The 18,725-nt window shown below is 48.5% G+C and overlaps 1 protein-coding gene across 2 annotated transcripts in view; it reads left to right on the plus strand.

Annotated features, from left to right (window-relative positions):
- PPFIA1 (PTPRF interacting protein alpha 1) overlaps nucleotides 1-17,353 on the plus strand; it is a 121,676-nt gene extending 104,323 nt beyond the window's left edge. Inside the window, exons 23-31 of one of the 2 annotated variants that reach the window (XM_044681332.1) lie at nucleotides 1,597-1,659; nucleotides 2,147-2,173; nucleotides 7,255-7,430; nucleotides 7,518-7,615; nucleotides 9,034-9,209; nucleotides 11,710-11,778; nucleotides 12,815-12,980; nucleotides 15,261-15,331; nucleotides 16,240-17,353. In XM_044681332.1, the coding sequence (XP_044537267.1) occupies nucleotides 1,597-1,659; nucleotides 2,147-2,173; nucleotides 7,255-7,430; nucleotides 7,518-7,615; nucleotides 9,034-9,209; nucleotides 11,710-11,778; nucleotides 12,815-12,980; nucleotides 15,261-15,319 (834 nt within the window). In that variant the 3' untranslated portion in view covers nucleotides 15,320-15,331; nucleotides 16,240-17,353. The remainder of the gene's footprint in view (nucleotides 1-1,596; nucleotides 1,660-2,146; nucleotides 2,174-7,254; nucleotides 7,431-7,517; nucleotides 7,616-9,033; nucleotides 9,210-11,709; nucleotides 11,779-12,814; nucleotides 12,981-15,260; nucleotides 15,332-16,239) is intronic. The other variant, XM_044681333.1, reaches the window with a different exon arrangement.
- The last annotated feature ends 1,372 nt before the right edge of the window (nucleotides 17,354-18,725 follow it).

Below are 18,725 nucleotides of genomic sequence, written 5' to 3' on the forward strand. Positions count from 1 at the left end.
GCAGAAGGTGAGGGATTTTTAAAAAATTATCTGAAAACAAAACTTGGGTGGAATAACATTTTGATAACCTAAAAAAGTTGGAAACCATCCTCAAAGCACTGCATAATTATATATACTTGTTAACTTGTTACACAACTTGAAGTAAAAGTCTCTAGAAACTGCTTGGGAGGGGGAAAAAAGAGATTTTGATGGCACAAATATCACACGTGCATGTCATGAAGGCACACTTGCTAATAAAATGCTGTAAAAAAGATTAGAGAGATCAATGGTTGCTCTTCTTGGAGAGTAGAGCAGTAGATCCAGAGGTCAAATTTATCTATTCCATAAAACAGAGGCTGAAACATTTCAGAGTGGTCTCACAGCTCCTTCCCTCCTGCTATATGGCCACATTAGTGGTTTTGTTTTATACTTCCAAAAAATATTAATGTGCACCCCCTCAGATGCTGTGTGACTCCTAGGAGTTTAATTCAGTCTCTGGGCAGTATCCAGGTTCTGCTATTTCTGAGCAGGAAGAGCTGCCACAATGCATCAGACTCTTTAATTGCCCCTCCCACAGGATGATCCTTTGGCTTATAGTCAGCCAACACTAAGTCATCTGCTTTAAAGAAAGTGTTTGTAGAATGAGTTCTTGATATAATTGGCCATTTACATTTACTTTATATGTGGTAATGCTCCTCCCTCACTCCCCCCGCCCCCAGAATCTTGATCTTACTCTTAAAAGAAAATGATGGGGGGGGGGGTTTAGACTTAGAGACGGGAGATCCTAGGTTCAAATCTGGCCTCAAATACATCCTAGCTGTGTGACCCTGGGCAAGTCACTTAACCCCCATTGCCTAGTCCTTATTGCTTTTTTTGAGTCTAAGATGGTAAGAGTTTTAAGAGAGAGAGAGAGAGAGAGAGAGAGAGAGAGAGAGAGAGAGAAGAATCATGATAACACATGTATGTCTTTTGGGGGCTCAGAGAATGACTTAATAAACCTTATTTAAACTTTTTAAAGGACATTCACTTTCATTTTATTTGCCGGTTACTCTGACTTTGAGATAAGTTCTCTACAAATGAGTAAACTCACTTTCATTTTAAGATATTTCAGTTTTGACTCCGTGTCATCTCAGGTAATTTTAGTTACTCTCTGGGCCAGGGTTACAATTTTCAGTCAGAGAAAAGGGGGAAAGGATTTTCTTTTACTTGACGACAGTCGAGTTGGTATTGACTTTATCGATCACTTGGCCCGTTTTATAATGCAAGTGGGTGATGAATGACAACTGGCTGATTGAGTTGAGCAGTAGAATATTTTTTAGACTCTGTAAGTACATGGCAAATCAAATCCTTGATTTAGACGTAAAGTTACATCTTTGATAAAACGAACCTAGTGAGGACTGCTTTTGAACACCCAGAGGTGCTCCCACAGTGCTGAAGCTTCTCCGAACTCCCTTCACAAAGCAGCTCGGGCAGGTGCCCTCTGGGGGCAACCTCACATAGACCGTGGGGCCTGCACCCTCGCCCCAAAGCCCATGGATGCCCTGTTGCTTATGTTGTACAACTCCCCCTTTCCTCCTTGTTACTGCTTTCCTTTCGTGGGATGTGGGATCTATTCAGAGCACGGGGAATGTCTGGTTAACACATGAAGAGATGGAAAACCTCACAGCCACTCCACAAACGGTCAGTCCTGTAATGGTCTTCTTGTTTGAATCCGGGGCCTCTTTTTGTCCAAACAAAAGTGATGTGCAATTATTGGAGACAATGATTCCTTTTAGGTACTTGGTTAGGCTGATTGGTCAGGATCCACTGATTGTTGTTGGTTCCCTCAAATTAGTAATGTGACTTTAATGGACTTCTCAGGGAATCCTTAATCTGTTTACTAATTTTTTGCTAATTTGAGTGTAAGTCCCTTCCTCCCCTCTCTTCCCCTCTCCCCCTTCCCTCCTTCCCTCCCTCCCTCTCTCTCTCCCTCCTGTAGAGGAAAGCACCTGCTCTCATTTGCATGGAGGATGCCAGGAGCTTTGCATGGTCAGTGCATGGTGCTTTGTCTGAATTGATTTGGCTCCCAGCTAAGTTGCACGAATATGACATCATTTACTGCTTGTATCTCTGAACTTACCTTTACTAATAGTTGTATCCTTTTGCTTTTTTAACCATGTAACATCAGGACGATGAGGAGGGAAGCTGGGCTCAGGTTGGAGACTTTCTCTCATTTCTTCCTCATTTTATATACGTACATTCCCCCAGAGCAATGAATGCATGGAAGCTTGTACTTTTCTTTATGGTCGTCATCCTAATCACTTGAAAACTGTTCATGATTTGAAAACATAAATCAGAACCGTCCAAAGGGCCCCCTTCCCCCCCACCCCCACCCCTTTGATTAAAAGAATAGTCATTGTCTCATGGACAATTTTGAAAGTCTTTCATGTAGAATGTTGATGAAAACTTGTGATTAATACAAATTTCATATATAGTCAATTCAAAAGGGACCTGCTGCTTCGGCATCTCAAGTTATAGCTCTTGTTTTACAGTTTGGTTTTAATTATAGGAATATACTTTATAGGCTCTGGGAGGACACCCTCGTCTAGTCCCTTCAAAAAGCATAAACTGACCGAAGCGTCAGCTGCAGGCACAGGTCTCTCCTTATCTTACGAAGTCTTGCCTCATTGAGCTGAGCAACCTTCAGGTGCTTCTTTCCTGGCTTGTCCAGGAATGACATTGAGCTAGCTGGGTATTAGGGGCCACAGGTCCTGGCTCTGGCTTGGCCACAGAGGACTTGCGTAGTCCTTCTTTCTTTGAGCCTCTGTTTACTCATCTGTAGAATTAGGAGGTTGGATCAGACAACCCCCGTGGTCCCTTCCTCTTGAAAAATTCTGAGCGTTTTCCAGAATAGATGCACTGTTGTTGATGGGTGTTTCCTCCCTTCATAGGGATTCTGTCTGGTTCTCTGATTGGACGTTTTACAACTAGCCTGACCCGCTGTGACCCTTCAAGACAATCTTTCATACAGCTGCCATTCTACCTCTCATTCTAAAACCACACCAACCTCAGATTCCACAGCGTGCTGATTAAGACCCAGCACTGGAGAATGCACTGTAGGATGCAAAGACAAAAACCAAATCCTCCCTGCCTGGGCTCCACAAGGGGCTTATGTTCTAGTGGACAGAACAACCTGGGCTCAGATCAATAAGTCTCCTGTCTGGGACAGGACACGAACTGTAAAGCAGCCTTGTGGGGAGGGGGTGGGCTGGGGCCCGAGCGGAGCTTTCCAAGGAGCTCGGGATTCTAGGAGGTCCAAGAGCCAGTCTGGGCTAGGGGATGGGGACAGAGAGCAGGAGTGTGCATCTAGTTTCACTGGAACTGAGAAATACCTAGAAAGGAGGAAATGGGCAAACTGTCTGGAAAAGTAGTTTGGAGCTCATTGGGAAGTCCTATGACAAAAGAGTTAATAGTTTGTTCTCAAGGCTACAAGAAGCCCCTGGAACCTCTTGAGTGAGACAGTGAAGATCAGACTGGTGCTGTAGAAAAATCCTGGTGGCAGCTGTGGAGAGGGTGAATTGTAGGGAAAGACTTCCAAGAGGAAGGAGACTGATGAAGAGGCCCCCATAAGAGGTGCCAATAGTGTTTGTAGTGAGGATGGTACATATCTGAAGGCTTCTGCGCAGGTGGACTTAGCAGGGCCTCTGACTTCAGAGCATGGGCTCTTCCTACATACCAAGTTGTCTCCCATGACTAAGGTAATAAACCCAGGAGAGGGCAGGCCACGGTGGTGTGGGAGGCATCTACCTAGAAACAGTTATTCAGCTCTCAGGAATTAATCTGCTTACCAGGATGGAAGGTGGACAGCTAGCTGGCACAGTGGATAGATAATGGCCCAACCCTGGAGGCAGAAAGACTCACTCATTTTCCTGAGTTAAAATCTGATCTCAGACACTAACTAGCTGTGATCCTGGGCAAATCACTTTTCACCCTGTTTTGCCTCAGTTTCCTCATCTGTGAAATTGAGCTGGAGAAGGAAATGGTAAACTACTTCAGTATCTTTGCCAAGAAAACCCCAAATGGGGTCAGAGAGTCAGATATAAGTGAAAAAATGACTGAACTGAAGATAAAAAGTGTGTAGGGAAGAATCAGGAGAATGTGGAGGACAGCAAAACTGAGGAGTCAGGCCCAGCCCACTCTTCTGACTGTAGTGGCAGGAAGAACAAGGATCCTCACTTATAGAAATGGGTGCCTAAAGTATGTCGTAGATGTTTACTAACTAGCCCTACGCATGGTGCTGAGAGATGGCAAGTTCAGATGGACAAGTAGGGCAGTACCAGGCTCCCAGGAGTTCACACTCTAAAGGACTAGCCTACAAAGATGGAGGGTTCTGCTCTAGGTCAGATGGAAGGGTCCAGGGCCCTTAGGGAGCAGGTGGTTAGGCCTCTTCTCATTGCCACTGATAAAATGGGATTTGTTTCTGATAGAGATCTGTTGGCCAGGGCCAAGGACTTCAGTGTTGAAGACCTGATGTTTCTGGGTCCTTGTTCACTGTGGCTGGAGATATGGTAGAGACTGCAGAGATTTCATTGTTAGCAGATTGATCTTCCCTTTGATGCCAACTAAGATTGATTCCCTAGAACCCTCCTCTATGCTGAGAAAAAAGCAAAATGCTGGATCCTGTTTTTCATAAAATAAGGTCCTAGCTTGGGATCCTTTGTGATTTAGCCTCATTTAATTCTTCTGCAGTCCTGATCACATCTGGCCAGTGTTCAGGAAGAATGCTGTTCACAAATTCATAAATCCTTTTCTCTTCACTCAAGCAAATCCATTTTTGTATCATGAGCTTTTAACTCAGTAAGTATTTTCAACCCTTCCCAATAATTAAGTGGTTAAGGCTTTATATTCCAGGCTTATTTTTCACAAGAGGAAATTAAACTCAGATATCACTTGCATTTAGATTTTTCATAAAATTGGATTAGGGGCAGGAAACTTGATTTACCTGGATATTTATTCTTTGTAATAGAAATATTAACAGAGGAGGCAGGAGAGGAACAGTGGGAATGAGCATCAGCTGCTAGTCTCCCATCCCTTTCTGGCCCCTGAATTTTTAAGATGAAGACTTTAGTGCATACACACAGTATGGTTCCCCTACAATAAGTCCATGATGTAAGAAAGTGTTTAACTGTCCTCACTTTGCACATGAGAAATTTGAAGGTCAGAGATCAGATCAAGAGTCTTTTCTGAACTTTTCCTTCTTCCTCCATTTCCAGGTCTTGTAATTTCTCCTTCCACAGCTTCTCTTGCCACTATAATCTCTCTCTAGATAACACATCTGCTAAATTGGTTTTCACAGAAAACAAGCCTGACCTGTTCTTCTTTCTCTGACCCTTTGCACAGGTACCTGGAATGCCCTTTGAATTCCTGGTCTCCTTCCACACTCGGCTCCAACACTAGCTTGGGCCTGGGGTCTTTCCCTGGCCATCCAGCTGCTACGTCTTCCCCTTTCAGTTTTCCTTGAGTCTACTCTGTATAGATCTTTTATGGGCCTCACAGTATTCATGTTGTCTTCTTCACAGAGTGGAAGTGGAAGCTCCTTGAGGGCAGGAACTGTTTGCAGTTTGGATCTCTTCCCAACACCTGGCCTAGTGCCAAGAACAGAATGAATAGAAACGAGTGGAAGTTAGGGCTTTCCCAGAGTTTTTCTACTTTTGAAAGCCATTTGATAGTACTTTTCCTCCCTTTTATTTGATTAAGAAATAAACATTCCCCATAGGAAGTACTCGCAGCTATAGGTTGTCCAGCTGCCGTGACTAGTTTGTTCTTGTTCAAGAAATCAGCACAGCCTCAGAGCTGGCCAGAGAGTTAGAAGCCCTTCTCTCTGGCTGCCTCTGAATTCCGATGCCGCTACAGCACACAGCCTTGGCCATTGGTCATTCAGATGGCTCAGGCTGTTGTGCAATGGCCAAAGCCTATAGAATAGAGGTAGCACCGACATGAGTCTTCTGGGTCCATTCTGCAGGAAGGATTCTGGCTAGCAAGTCCAGCTGCCTCCACTTAAGGATGGCCACTTATGGCTTCCGTGGATTTCTGACGGTGATTGAGGCGCCCTGATTGTCCCTCAGGTCTTACCTGGAGGTTCTTGGAACAAATCAGTTTGTCACAGGTTGAATGCTTTGACAAGATCAGATCCTGGCTGTTAGAAATGCTAATTTGTTTCTTGCTCCATTTGGGGCTCCAGAGAGAGCACAAACCTCCTTCTGTCTTTCTGTACCTCTCATGATGTCAGGTCCTTCAGAGGGATGCTCAAGGCTCATCTCTTTGAGAGCCATCATCTGTGCCTCATTGCGTCTGGCTGACTCTTTAGTTGTAGGGGAAACGCACCTGGAAATGCTTTGTCTGCTTCCTTGAAAATCTGGTCTTGCTTGTTGGTGTCCTCCCATTAGTCATTCCTGCTGGCAGCTGTGACTGAACTGTTCAGGCCTCCCGCATCTATCCAGAGAAAGGCAATATGTATATCTCAACAGGCCTTACAGAATGTTTTAAGGCTTGCAAAGCACCTAACTCACAATATCCCAGGGAAGTAACCCATGTAAGTAGCATTGTCCCCATTTTTTACAGATGACTAAACTGAGGCTCAAAGAGATTAAGTGACTTGTCTATGTAAACAGGCACATCCTTGCAGGAATACTTCAGTATCTAAAGGAACCCAGGACTCCTAGTCCCAAGTCGAGTGCAGGACCTTCTATACTAGGTTGCCTTATTGACAGAGAAGCTGTTCTGGAACCAGAGCATACAGAGACTTCTAGGAGCCATGGGCCCTTGCCAGCCATAGGAACAAATCTTACACCTTATATTTGCCCGTGACATCTCCTGACGGAGTTAGCAAAATTGAAATTCTTTTATTTCAGATTAGGTCTGGCCAGTCTTTCAATTGTTCGTGAGTCATGACTATTCTTTATAGTTGTACAGTTACGCAGGATGATTTTCAGATATAAAACCAACCATATTTTGTTATGATTCTGTGAAAGAAGATTTAAATTTCTAAATGCAGAAATGCCTGCCCACTCTCTTCAAATGACAAAGGACATCCTTTAAAATCCTTTAAAATCGCCATTTGAACGAAATGTCCTCACGCACAGAACTAGGCCCTCCTTTGGACGCAAAGGCATTCTGTAAACTAAAGGATTCCAAGCAATCCTTAAAAGCCATTAGAAAACTGTTCGTTGAATGACTGCTCTGAAAGTTTGTTGACTTGGTTTTTCCTTCATAACTCTGACCTCTTTGCTTGAGCAGACATTAGCCTATGGTGACATGAATCACGAGTGGATTGGCAACGAGTGGCTGCCCAGCCTGGGCCTCCCTCAGTATCGCAGTTACTTCATGGAGTGCCTTGTGGATGCTCGGATGCTGGACCACCTCACCAAGAAAGACCTGCGTGGGCAGTTGAAGATGGTGGACAGTTTTCACAGGTGAGTAATTCTGAGAGCAGTGTGACTGCCAGGCGGGAATTCATGCCCACAGCTGGCACTGAGTGATTGATTCCCTTTTCCCAACAGAAACAGCTTCCAATGTGGAATCATGTGTCTGCGAAGACTGAATTATGATCGGAAGGAACTGGAAAGGAGAAGAGAAGAAAGTCAAAATGAGATCAAAGGTTTGCCTTGATTCTTGCTGGAGTCTGGGTGGGCACTTGTGGAGGGGTCTCTGGGGTGCCCAGATGCCCATGTCCAGGATCAGAGCAGATTGGAGCTGATCCTCTTCTTGTGGCCAGGGCAGCACTTTCATCCATGCTTTACTCCCAGAATACTTTCTTTTCCTAGGGGGATTGTGACTTACACTTGTGGACAAGAAGGCTTTAAGTCCAAGGACCAGAACACTGACTCTGCAGTCAGTGGGCCTGTGGACATTGTGCCCCGTTTCTACCTTTTACTACTTAGGTGACCTTGGGCAAGTCACTTAACTTAGAACATCTGGGCTCAGACACTCACTGTGTGACTCCAAGCAAGTCGCTGACTTGCTGTTCATCTCACTTTCCTCCAGGCAATGTGCAAATAGAAATTTCTTTCACCTGATTCACATTTACCCAGCATCCTTTTGAGTTACGTGCTCAGTTTATACCATTGCATTTGAGAGACAAATTTTGCTGAAACCCAATCAGGGAGCTCTTTTTGGGCTTTTGTTTTGGTAAAGTGAGGCAGGTGTGGGTTTCTGGCTCTGTGCTCTGCCCACTTGGCTGAAGGATTCCCTTTCTCTCTCACTTTGTTATTATTAAATCCTATAAATTTAAGTACTTGGAGTCTTCATTCAATTTTACTCTCACATATAATTGCAATATTGTATATACCTTTAGTTTAAAAAATCTTTAAAGTTTTAAGTTAATTATGTTTAAAATGATCCACTGGGGAGCCTGGTCTCCCAAAGGATCACGGGGAATATGTAGGCGGAAATTTGATGCACCTGAGCTGCATTGCCCAGCATCCTTTTGAGTTGCATCCTCACCTGCATCCTGGGGTTTGGGAAGTAAATTGGCTGGAAACCCCATCCTTGGGGGCTCTCTACTCTGACAGCTCTGGGCTCTCTCCCAGGTGTTGAAGTCTGGGAACTTTTCTCTTTACCGAGGCTATTTTTCATTGGCTTTAAATTATTATTATTAAATCTTATAAGAAATAATCCTTAGAATATTGGGATTATTAATTTTTAATCCTACAGCTAATAACAGCCAAAACCTTCCCTCTTTGGGTTGCTCCAAGGATCAAATAAGAGAATAGTTATTGAGGGCTTAGCATACAGTCTGGCTCCTGGCAGCTGCTTCATTACTGAATATTCTTTCCCTTCCCATCCCCTTAATGAGCTGAGCCTCAGCTTCCTTCTCCCAAAAACAAAGGGGCCGCAGAAGCTTTGGTGCCAACAATTAGATGTTGTAGGGAGCTACTGGTCGGTTTTGTGAGAGTCTCGAGCCCTGGGCTGTGGGCATCAGTCTAGCCCTGAGGCAGCCCAGAGGATACGATACCCCTGCTCCCCTCCCAGCCTGACCAGGATTGTGCCATTCCTCCTCTTCATTTCCTTCCCCAGAGGTCCTCGTTTGGAGCAATGACCGCATGATTCGCTGGATCTTATCCATTGGCCTCAAGGAATATGCAAACAACCTCGTGGAGAGTGGCGTCCACGGGGCCCTCGTGGCCTTAGATGAGACTTTTGACTTCAATGCTCTGGCCCTCTTGCTGCAGATCCCCACTCAGAACACACAGGTGACACTGGAGCTGGTCCATTTCCTGGAGTATTGGGGCAGCGGGTGGGGATGACCGTCTCTGGAAATTAGTCATGTGCCATTAATAAGGCAGAGCACGGCCCTCTGCTGGCTGCGTCTGACCTAGAGTTGCCAATAGTGTGGACTTTGTCCAACTTGTATCCGCAGGCAAATGACCACCAAACCTCTGCCTGCTGCCTCCCTGCCTCATTTGGCAGCTGGATCCAGGGCTAGGGCAGTCCCATTCTTAGCCAGGCTTTCTTGATATCGAGATGAAATGTGCTTCTTGCATCTTCTCCTCATCCCTCCTCATTCGCCTAGTTGGGCCAAATAGTATATCTAGAAAGGCTCTTCTCCATGTAAACTCCTTAAATCCTTCAAAATAGTGACCAGGTCCCCTGAGTTTTCTCTTCCTTCTCCCAGCAGCAGTTCCCTTACTCCTTCAGTGAATGATCCCCGGAAGGGTCTAAAGGCCCTTCACAACCCTGACTGCTGCCTGCCGTGTAGCCAGAGCCCGACATCTTTCTCTGCCCCAATAGACCGGACTGCCCATGGGGGAGCCAAGCCAGCCTCAAGGCCTTCACTCTCTCTCAGGCCTCCCTCCTTAGTCATCATCACAGACATCCTTGGGGACCCTTCTTACCTCAGGCCCCCTTTCGCCCTCTGGGTCCTTTTGGGGAGACAGCCATGAGCCAGGTCCTATAATTCTGTACTGCATGTGATCCAGGGACCAGAAGGAAGGATTGTTGAAGATTGTCACAAACTGACTTGATGCAGAGCTGCTTCTTTTCTTGTCACATAACCCTTCCCTTCCATCCAGAATCAGTACTGTGTATCGGTTCCAAGGCAAAAGAGGGCTGAGAGCTGGGCAGTGAGGGTTGCGGTGCAGAGAGGGGGCATAACTGCTTTGCAGAGTTCTTCTGTCAGTTGATGAGGGTTTTAGAATCTTGGGGAAAAGTTCAGTTGGTCCTGGGAACTCGTGGAGAGAATCAGGGTCCATCTGAGCTCCTTCTTTAGATGGAAACCTGGCCTATATTTTGCAGCTTTCCTTTTAAAATTGTTAGTTTAGCTAATTCCTTTGAATCTCCCGAGCCTTCCTTATTCCCATCTTCATTTTCCCTACCTGAATGTCTGAGAAGTTTTGAAAGGAGAGTAGATCTGAGAGTTCAAATCTTTGCTAGTTTAGTCAAATAGGGCTCACCCTTGTTACAGATTTACCTATTGAATCATTGCATCGAGCTTTCCTACCCCCTTTGACTACAATCCCTCTCGGGGCTGAAGCAGGCTGGTCCCTACTGAGTCTCCCTTCCCCACCTGAAGCTTTCTCTAAGCGGCTGTTAGGGCTGCCTTGTATCCTCTACCCTGCCAGTCTACACTAGAAGACAATAACCTCCGTTGGTCTTTAATCAAAACCCTTTGGCTACTTCATTAGTTGATTAATAAAAGAGGGAGGAGGAGAGAGAGGAATAACATACTCTCTGGAGTTTGAGGGAAGCTGAAGGTATCCATTTGGAGGAAGTGAAACTTCAATACTTCCTTCTAGTCCCTTCCTGTGAAACTGACTAGAAGCCTCAAGTCAATTTCAAGCTGTTCTTGGCTGGCTCTCACCTGGCTCTGTAAAGTGTCCTTTACTTGAAGGGCTCAGTCTGTTTCCCTTCTGTGTTTGTCTCTATCCTGAGTATCCAGTCTGTGTTTCCCTGCTGCTGTTGCCTGCCTTAGATTAACTCATCCTCTCCCTTGCAACCCTTGGTACCTCCGTGTTATATTCCCTAAAGTCAGACATTCCCTTATTTCTCCTTCCACCTCAACTACCAACCTTCATCCTTGTACCTTCCTCATCCACTATATTGCTTTAGGGATTCACAAACCCCTATCCACAGTGCCTATCCTTTATTCCAACCAGCTACTACCTATAGCCTAGTCCCTTGATTACCTCCAGCCTTGGGTCCCTTGCCTTGTCTTATTCCCTATTCGTACCAGCTACTACCTATAGCCTAAGCCCTTATTACCCCTAGCTTCAGTCCCTTATTACATCCTGCAGATTCCCCTGTATCAGGGTTAAGTGACTTGTCCCAGGTCGGGTAGTAGGAAGTGTGTGAGGCCGGGCCTTTTTAAACTTTGCTTCTGGAGAGAAAGAGCCCAAGGCGTAGTCAGATCTTAAAACTGTTGCGACTGAACATGCTATGAGAGGCAGCCAGCTAGCCCATTGGATAGAGAGAGCCAGCCCTGGAGACAGGTAGTCCTGAGGTTCAAATGTGGCCTCAGACACTTCCTGTCTGTGTGACCTGGACACGTCACTGAACCCCCATTGCCTAGCCCTTATGGCTCTTCTGCCCTGGAACCAGTACGTAGAAGAAGGTACAGATTGTCTTTGCTTTAAACATGTTATGGCCAAATTAAAACACCAAATCCAAACCCGTTTCCTGCCGCTTTCTTATACTTCTCAAAAACTAACGAAAACCCTGATTGCTTTGGTTTTTTCTTATCTTTTTTTCCCTTAGGCTCGTGCTGTCTTGGAGAGAGAATTCAACAACCTTCTTGTTATGGGCACTGACAGAAGGTTTGAGGAAGTAAGTTTTGGCCCAAGTATATTCAGATTTTCAGCCAATGGGAGGTGGAAGGCTCTGCAGTGTCAGGGCTGTTGTTATTGGTATCCCGGTACAGCTTCTGGGGAGATCTCAGGCCTCTCTGGGGACAGGATATCTTGATTCGCAGCTGAGCTAGCAGAAGGCATACTTTTGCATTTTATTTTGTTTTTGTAATGTTTACAGTTAATCAGGCCCCAAAACAAATTGAAATGAGAATACTTTGCCATTTTCCACCTAAGCAGCAGTGTTTCCTATTTTAGTTGTGACGGCTTCCTCTCCTGAGAGAAAGCATGTCCTGGGCATTCTTGCTCCTTGGCCTCTGTCACCACCTTCCTCAAGCTCTCTCTGATGCTCTAGGAAGTTTAGGAGGCCTTTCGGACAGCCCAGAATGCTACACATAATTAGGCAAAGCCAAGCCATTAATGTCCACCTGCAAGAATACAGGGATAGCCTTGTTGGTGTCACCTGACCCCCCAGACTGTCCCGCTAAAGGACGCAACACCTTCCGCTACCCACTGTTCTTAGGTTATTAACATGTGGATTGTTAGTAGCCCAGAAAGATGGAGATTAGGCTGGGTTGTGATCAGAGGCTGTTAAATGCTAAGAGACTTGCTGGAACATCACTTAATGTTCCTTTGCCTCCCCTTCATTTCTTCTGTAAAATGAAGGGGGCTGCTTAGACCTTCCTGGGCCAGCCCTGTAGCCTCTGCCCTTCCGATAGCCTCCTGGATCAGGCAGAACCTGAGGTCCTAGGGGCGTTGGAGATGGAGTGTGGGGTGGGCCACCTGGCAGGCCACTGGAGCTCCCTCTGGTGGCCATCTGGGGTGGGTCCAAGGAAAGCTGGCTTCCTTAGTGTGCTTCAGCCTAGGAGAGCATGCTGGGTTGCAGGGATGGGGAGGGGGGTGGAGGTGGTGAAGATTGCTGAAGCCTCCTGGATGCATTTGCTTAGATGGGGCTCAGAGGGCCCTTGTGCAGACTGGCCAGCCGCCCTGCCTTACAGCGCCCCTGAATTTTCCAGGATGATGATAAGAGCTTTCGACGAGCCCCTTCATGGAGAAAAAAGTTCAGGCCCAAGGACATTCGAGGTTTAGCTGCTGGCTCGGCAGAGACCCTCCCTGCGAATTTCCGGGTCACCTCATCTATGTCCTCACCCTCTATGCAGCCAAAGAAAATGCAAATGGACGGTATGTGGTCACCGAATTTTCCTTTCTCTTTCTCCCAGCATGCCTAGATTTTGTTGTTGTTGTTGTAATGTAAGTTAATCATCTAAATTCACTTCTTTAATATGTTTGAAAATGCCTGTGCCCTATTGCATGCTCTGATTTGAAATGGTTTTTTTGAGCATCAAGAACCCCCTCTGGATTCTTCCTGTCCCTGCTACCATCTCCAGGGCAAAGCAGACTTGCCAGAGATTTCCTGGCCTCCTGAACGGCACCGCAGCTCATTGTTCCTTCAGCTCTCTGGCTTGAGCCTCCATTTTCCAAGATGGCCTCTCAGGGCTCACGTCTTTATGGGACAGCAGCTCCATTAGTTCAGGCATCTTCAATTCCCTCTCAGCTCCTCTTCCGGCTCCTTGATATCTGTGGACAGACAGTCTGTCCTCAGTGGCCAATGTTTGATTGGTGGATCATTTCCAAATGCTTCTCTCTCCTAGGCCAGGCTTTTCCCCAGAAGACCATGTCTGGCCTGCCACTGTCCCCAGCATCCTCGCGACTCCTGTCGCCCCCTCTGGGCACTCTTGGGTGGGATGGCAGATGCTGGAAAGGAGCTGGCTGTAGGCCTTTTGGAATGGCTCCTAATAAAGGTTATCTGAACCTTTGACTTTCCTATTTAGTTAATTTTGTCCACTTCAAGAGGACAAGTTCCCGATGGCTGTTCCATCATTCATTGGAGGAAACCACAACGGCCCAGACTCACCTGCCTCTCTTCAAGGCATTTTGAGCGTCCCAAGATGACTGTGGCCTCCGCTTTTTGTTTAAATTAGGGGTTGGCAACGTCTGGCTCTCAAGCCACATCTGGCTCTTTCTGCAGGAGCCATAAAGTCCATTTTTTTTCAGGCGCTGTTACAGGAGCAGCACTGTGAGCTCTGTATGGTTCTCACGAAATGACATTTTAAAAAATGTGGCATTTATGGCTCTCACGGCCAAAAAGGTTGCTGACCCCTGGTTTAAATGATGAGGCGGTTACTAGCTAGTTTCACTAAAGCCTGAGGGTCCAGAGAGACTCAGACCAGCTTCCAGCCTAAACACAAGAAGCCCATTTGATCAGAACGACTTCAAACCCCCCCTTCTTGCCCCAAGGAAGCCATCTCTGGCTGTCCTAGGGTACTTTTCAGGGAAGCTGTGCATTCTGGGAAAAGGCTTTGTGTTTCTGAAGATCTGGGGGCGTGGGCGTGGCCTCTGGAAGCCCTATTCGAGGGGTGACATTTTCAGCCAATGGGAGGTGGAAGGCCCTGCAGCATCAGGGTCAGCATGTTCTTCGAGCAGCAGCAGCCTTGCTAGCGGGTGTTGTCGACCTTTTCTAAGCTGACTGTAGAGAAGATTTTAATGGCTATGATCCTCCCTCTTGGAAGGTGCTTGATTTTATTTAATTTATAGCATTTCTCCATGGTTATGGGATTCATGTTCTAGCTCACCCCCTCCCATGGCCCACACACAATTCACTGGGTTTTACATGGTCATTTGGAAAGTGTTTGGAAACGCACTTGAAAAGCCTCCCCACATGGGTACTCGGGCTTTTGGCTTTGGAACCCTCCGCTTTCCCTGGCAGGGGCCAGGGTTGTCCTTTTCTGCCTTCCCTAAAGCCTCGGGAAGATGGGTGACCCCAGCCCCGTGGTGGCTCTTCCCAGGGCCCCTCGACCCCCTCTGTCCCGCTCTGGAATAATTCTCAGGGGGCCTCCCTCCGTCCCTCCGTAAATGCCAGTCAGCGCCAGCCGTCAGCACCCAAAGATCCTCCCTGCCCTCCTCTCCATGACATCCACGATGCCAGCGGCGGCTGCCAGCCAGCCAGAGATCACAGAGATGAGGGAAGGGCCGGCTCTCGCCTTTCTTAAGGAGGCGCCATGTTGTGTGACCGCACCAGGCCTCTATGTTGTTCAGCCACATTGTGCAGGTCCGACATCCCGTAGAGAGGGAAGGGGAACCCCCCGCCATAGGGGCTTCCAGGCGGTTTATCGAGTCAGCATTGCTTCCTAAAGCCCGTCTCCACAAGTATCTCCCTCCGCTGAGGCTTTGGTCCTGCCGTCTGCCTCCCCCAAAGTGTGCTGGACCCCGCTCGTGGGGGCTGCTGCTCCTGTCTCCCCCCTGCCTCTGGGCCTGGAGAGACAGAAGGGGTTTCAGAGAGGCGTCCCCAGATTCCCCTCCCAGCCGGCCCGGCCTAGAATGTTGGGTGACTGCCTCCCTCGGTGGTTGGAGACTAACCGCATGCCGTGTTCTGCACGCTTTCCTTCTGCGCTCTCGCAACAGGCAGTGTGTCAGGAAGCCAGAGGCTGGATTCCACGACCGTAAGGACTTATTCCTGTTAAAGCCTTCTGTTGGTGAGTAGAGCGAGCTCGGCGGGGCCGGACAGCGCCAGCCCTCTGGGACTCGCTTCCTGGGGCCGCAGCGTGTCTGGCACCACCCCCCGAACTGGGCCTGTCGGCTCGGCCCGGCTCAGCGGCTGCCTCGGTCCCACGTTGGCCCAGCCTCCTGTCTGGGGGAGTGGTGGTACCCGGAGGGGGTCCCCATCCCTTCCTGCCTCAGGGCCTGGCGGAAGTTGAGAGCCCCTCGCCCTATTTTTCCAAGGCCTGGTGGAGCACGAGGCCCTGTCCTGCTGCTGCCACCCCCTTTCCACCATTGGGTTGGGAAAGGTGGCGCCTCCTCTGGTGGGGGGAAGGCTGTCACGAGAGGCCACTCCGCCAGCTTTTCCAAAGACTCGGACAGGCCATTCGTGGTTGGCCATCTCCAGCCCGAGACCTGTCCCTGGTGTGATCCGTAGAGCTATGACCCGGGACCAGGGTCAGGAGGGGCCCTCCCGGGCCTTCCCGGGTCTGGTTAAGGAAGGGCCTTTCCAGCCTGAGCTTATTGTTCCCCGTGTGGGCCGGCAGAAGGCGGCTGTGGGGATGGAGCCCCTTCTGGGGGCAGATTTGTTTTTTTAAACCTTTGCTTTCCTCTGGGAATAGACCCCAAACATTGGCTCTGAGGCAGAAGAGTGTAAGGGGTAGCTGGGCACCCGGGGCACCCAGCTAGCTCAGATTCGAACCCAGGCCCCATCTCCAGGCCTGGCTCTTTATCTGCAGAGCCACCCAGCTGCCCTGGCAGATTTGCATTTAAAAGTTTCCCTCCTTTAATATCAGTCTTGGGTTTGGGTCAGAAGTGTTGGAAGCGGCGGGAAGACTCCAGGAATCCGGGCCGGGACGCTTTGGCTTCCGGTCACTCACGCTTGTCCCTTTGTTTTTGCTCCTAGTTTACCCACACTATTTCTACCGATGATCATGGACTGACCGCCCTGAACTCAGCCAGGAGCCCACCGTAGAATCGAGAGGATCTTTAATCTGTTAATACTTGTTATATGGACAATGAGATATTTTATTACAGAGTTTTTAATTAGTAAAGAAATCCATGAATACCATAGAGAAAATATTTTAGAATTAAATGTTTCTTATATTTATGTAAACTTCTGTGACTTCATTTATACAGTTACTTACTTTTTCATGTGTATCCAGATTATAAATATCTTTTCCAATCAATTCATGAGGTTCTTATACTTAATTTGTTAGTCACCTGAATGTACTGTAATGCTTGTAAGTATGAATCCTATGAACAAAATAGGGTTTTTTGTAAATTATGCAGTTATTGTAATTATCATTGTTTAATTTTTTAAAATAATAAACCTGACAAATGAGGATTTTACTACATTTGTAAAAAGTGCCCTAGGACGCAGGAGCAGCATCGTCGCACCAAACACAAACACTCGGGAAACAATCCTTCTTCGTGCTTCTGGGACAGGCAGTTTTTCGTCCCGCGGCTCGGGCCGCTCTCGGGCCACCTCTCTCCACACCCTCTGCTGTCCTGCAGCCCGAACCGAGGCGCCTTCCCGGCCGGACAAGCGCTTTCCTCCCCGCTCCCTCGTCCCTGAAGCCATTGGTCGAGGCTCGGATGCAATTCTCCTTCGAGGACCAATCACTGCGCGCCGCGGCCCCGGCGCCCCCTTGAACCCAGGCCTTACTCTTGTCACGTCCGCGTCTGTCTGTCTGTCTGAGTCGTCTTCGTCGGGACACGTTTGGGGGTTTCATGGTCTCGCCGTCCCCTCTCAGACTGCGGAGAATGTACCTCCGACTGGGCCAGCGGCGCCCGCGGTGCATTATTTATTATGCAACTTGTCGGCGAGCCTCCTCCTCGCCGGTCCTGCTTTTAACGGACTTGTAGAACTCGGCGTTCTGTTGTTTTTCTATTAATCTTTTGTGGACTTTCTGATTATGTAACAAAGTCTGTACAGCCTTCTTCGGAACTATTTTTATCACAGTATTATTTATTGCTTTCTTTCAATAAAGTACTGAAGCCTTTTCCACTGCCAATAAGACCGCCCCCCGTGAGCCATGGTGACGCCGGGCCTCCCCTCCTTCCCGGGCCGCCCGCTCTTCGGATTTGCCTCCCTCGTGGCCCTGCTTTTCGAACACTCCTGGGCCCAGGCTGGCCTCGGCTGGCCTCCCGGGGAGACTCCTGCGCCCCATTTCTAGAAGAAGGGATCGGGACTTCCTGGAGGCGGCTCCTGGGTGCCTCTGGGCAGGCTGGCCAATGGGGGGTCACGAGTGCCTGCCTCACCGATTGTAATTGGAAAGGGCCGGCTCAGAGGAGGCCATCTAGGAATGCCGGCTCGGCTCCTGGCCCGGAGCTGCCTTGGAGCCCTACCCAGAAATAAAGGGCTGTAAAAACCGCTTATTGGTTCCAAGGCAGAATGACGAGGACTAGGCAAAGGGAGCCAAGTGGCTCGCCCAGGGTCACCCTGCCAGGCCGGGTCTGAGGCGAGATTGGAACCCAGGGCCTGCCTTCTCTAGGCCCGGCTCTCCATCCACGGAGCCAATGAGCTGCCCTGCCATTAAGCTTCTGTGAAAGATGGGGGGGGGGGGGTGAGCGGGGAGTTGTGTAGTCCAGCAGCCCCGGATCCCATGGGAGACGGAGCCCAGTCAGAGCCCATCGTCTCTTCCCTCCCAGAGCAGAGTGGAAGCTTTAGCTTGGACCGGAGCCACTGGCCGGCCAGCCTCCCTCCACTGGAGCCGCTGCCCTGCAGACCCTGGCAAGGGCTCAGTGGCTGGTTAATAGCAAGTAGATCAGAGCTGGGAGGAGCCAATGTCAGGCCAGCCACCTCCCCTACCAGCGGGTTTGCTCATCTGTGAAATGGGGTCATACTTGTCTCTGGTTCTCTGGATCTGAGGAGCTCATTTAAGTGAAAGTGTCCCGTGGGATTTGTGGAGTCTATTAAATTATAATGCGGGGGAGGGGGGGGAATCAGAGTTATTAACCACGTCCCAGCCCTCCGCAGTACCAGAAATGCACCCTGACTGACAACAGCAGCGAGGGGGCACAGTGGATTTGGGAAGACTCAACTCTGGCCTTAGACACTAGCTTGTGTGACTGGGCAAATCACCTCACCCTGTTGCCCTCAGTTTCCTCATCTGTAAAATGAGTCGCAGAAGGAAATGGGAAGCCCTCTAGGATCTTCCAGAGCCCCAAATGAGGGCATGGAGAGGCGAGGCAGGCCACAGAACCGAGGGTGCCCCACAGCCCCAATCCCCAGCTCCTAAAGGTCTGCCTCGGGGGCTCAGACTAAGGACCTTTCCGAGTCTGGCTTGCTTTTAAGAACTAGGAATTTCCCTTCAAATCCAGCCCTCACTGCTGCCTCTTCGGGTGGGAATCCTTCTGTGTGCACAGGCGGGACAAGTAGTCACTCGG

The sequence above is a fragment of the Gracilinanus agilis genome, chromosome 6 (assembly GCF_016433145.1).
Source record: "Gracilinanus agilis isolate LMUSP501 chromosome 6, AgileGrace, whole genome shotgun sequence".
Lineage (NCBI taxonomy): Eukaryota > Metazoa > Chordata > Mammalia > Didelphimorphia > Didelphidae > Gracilinanus > Gracilinanus agilis.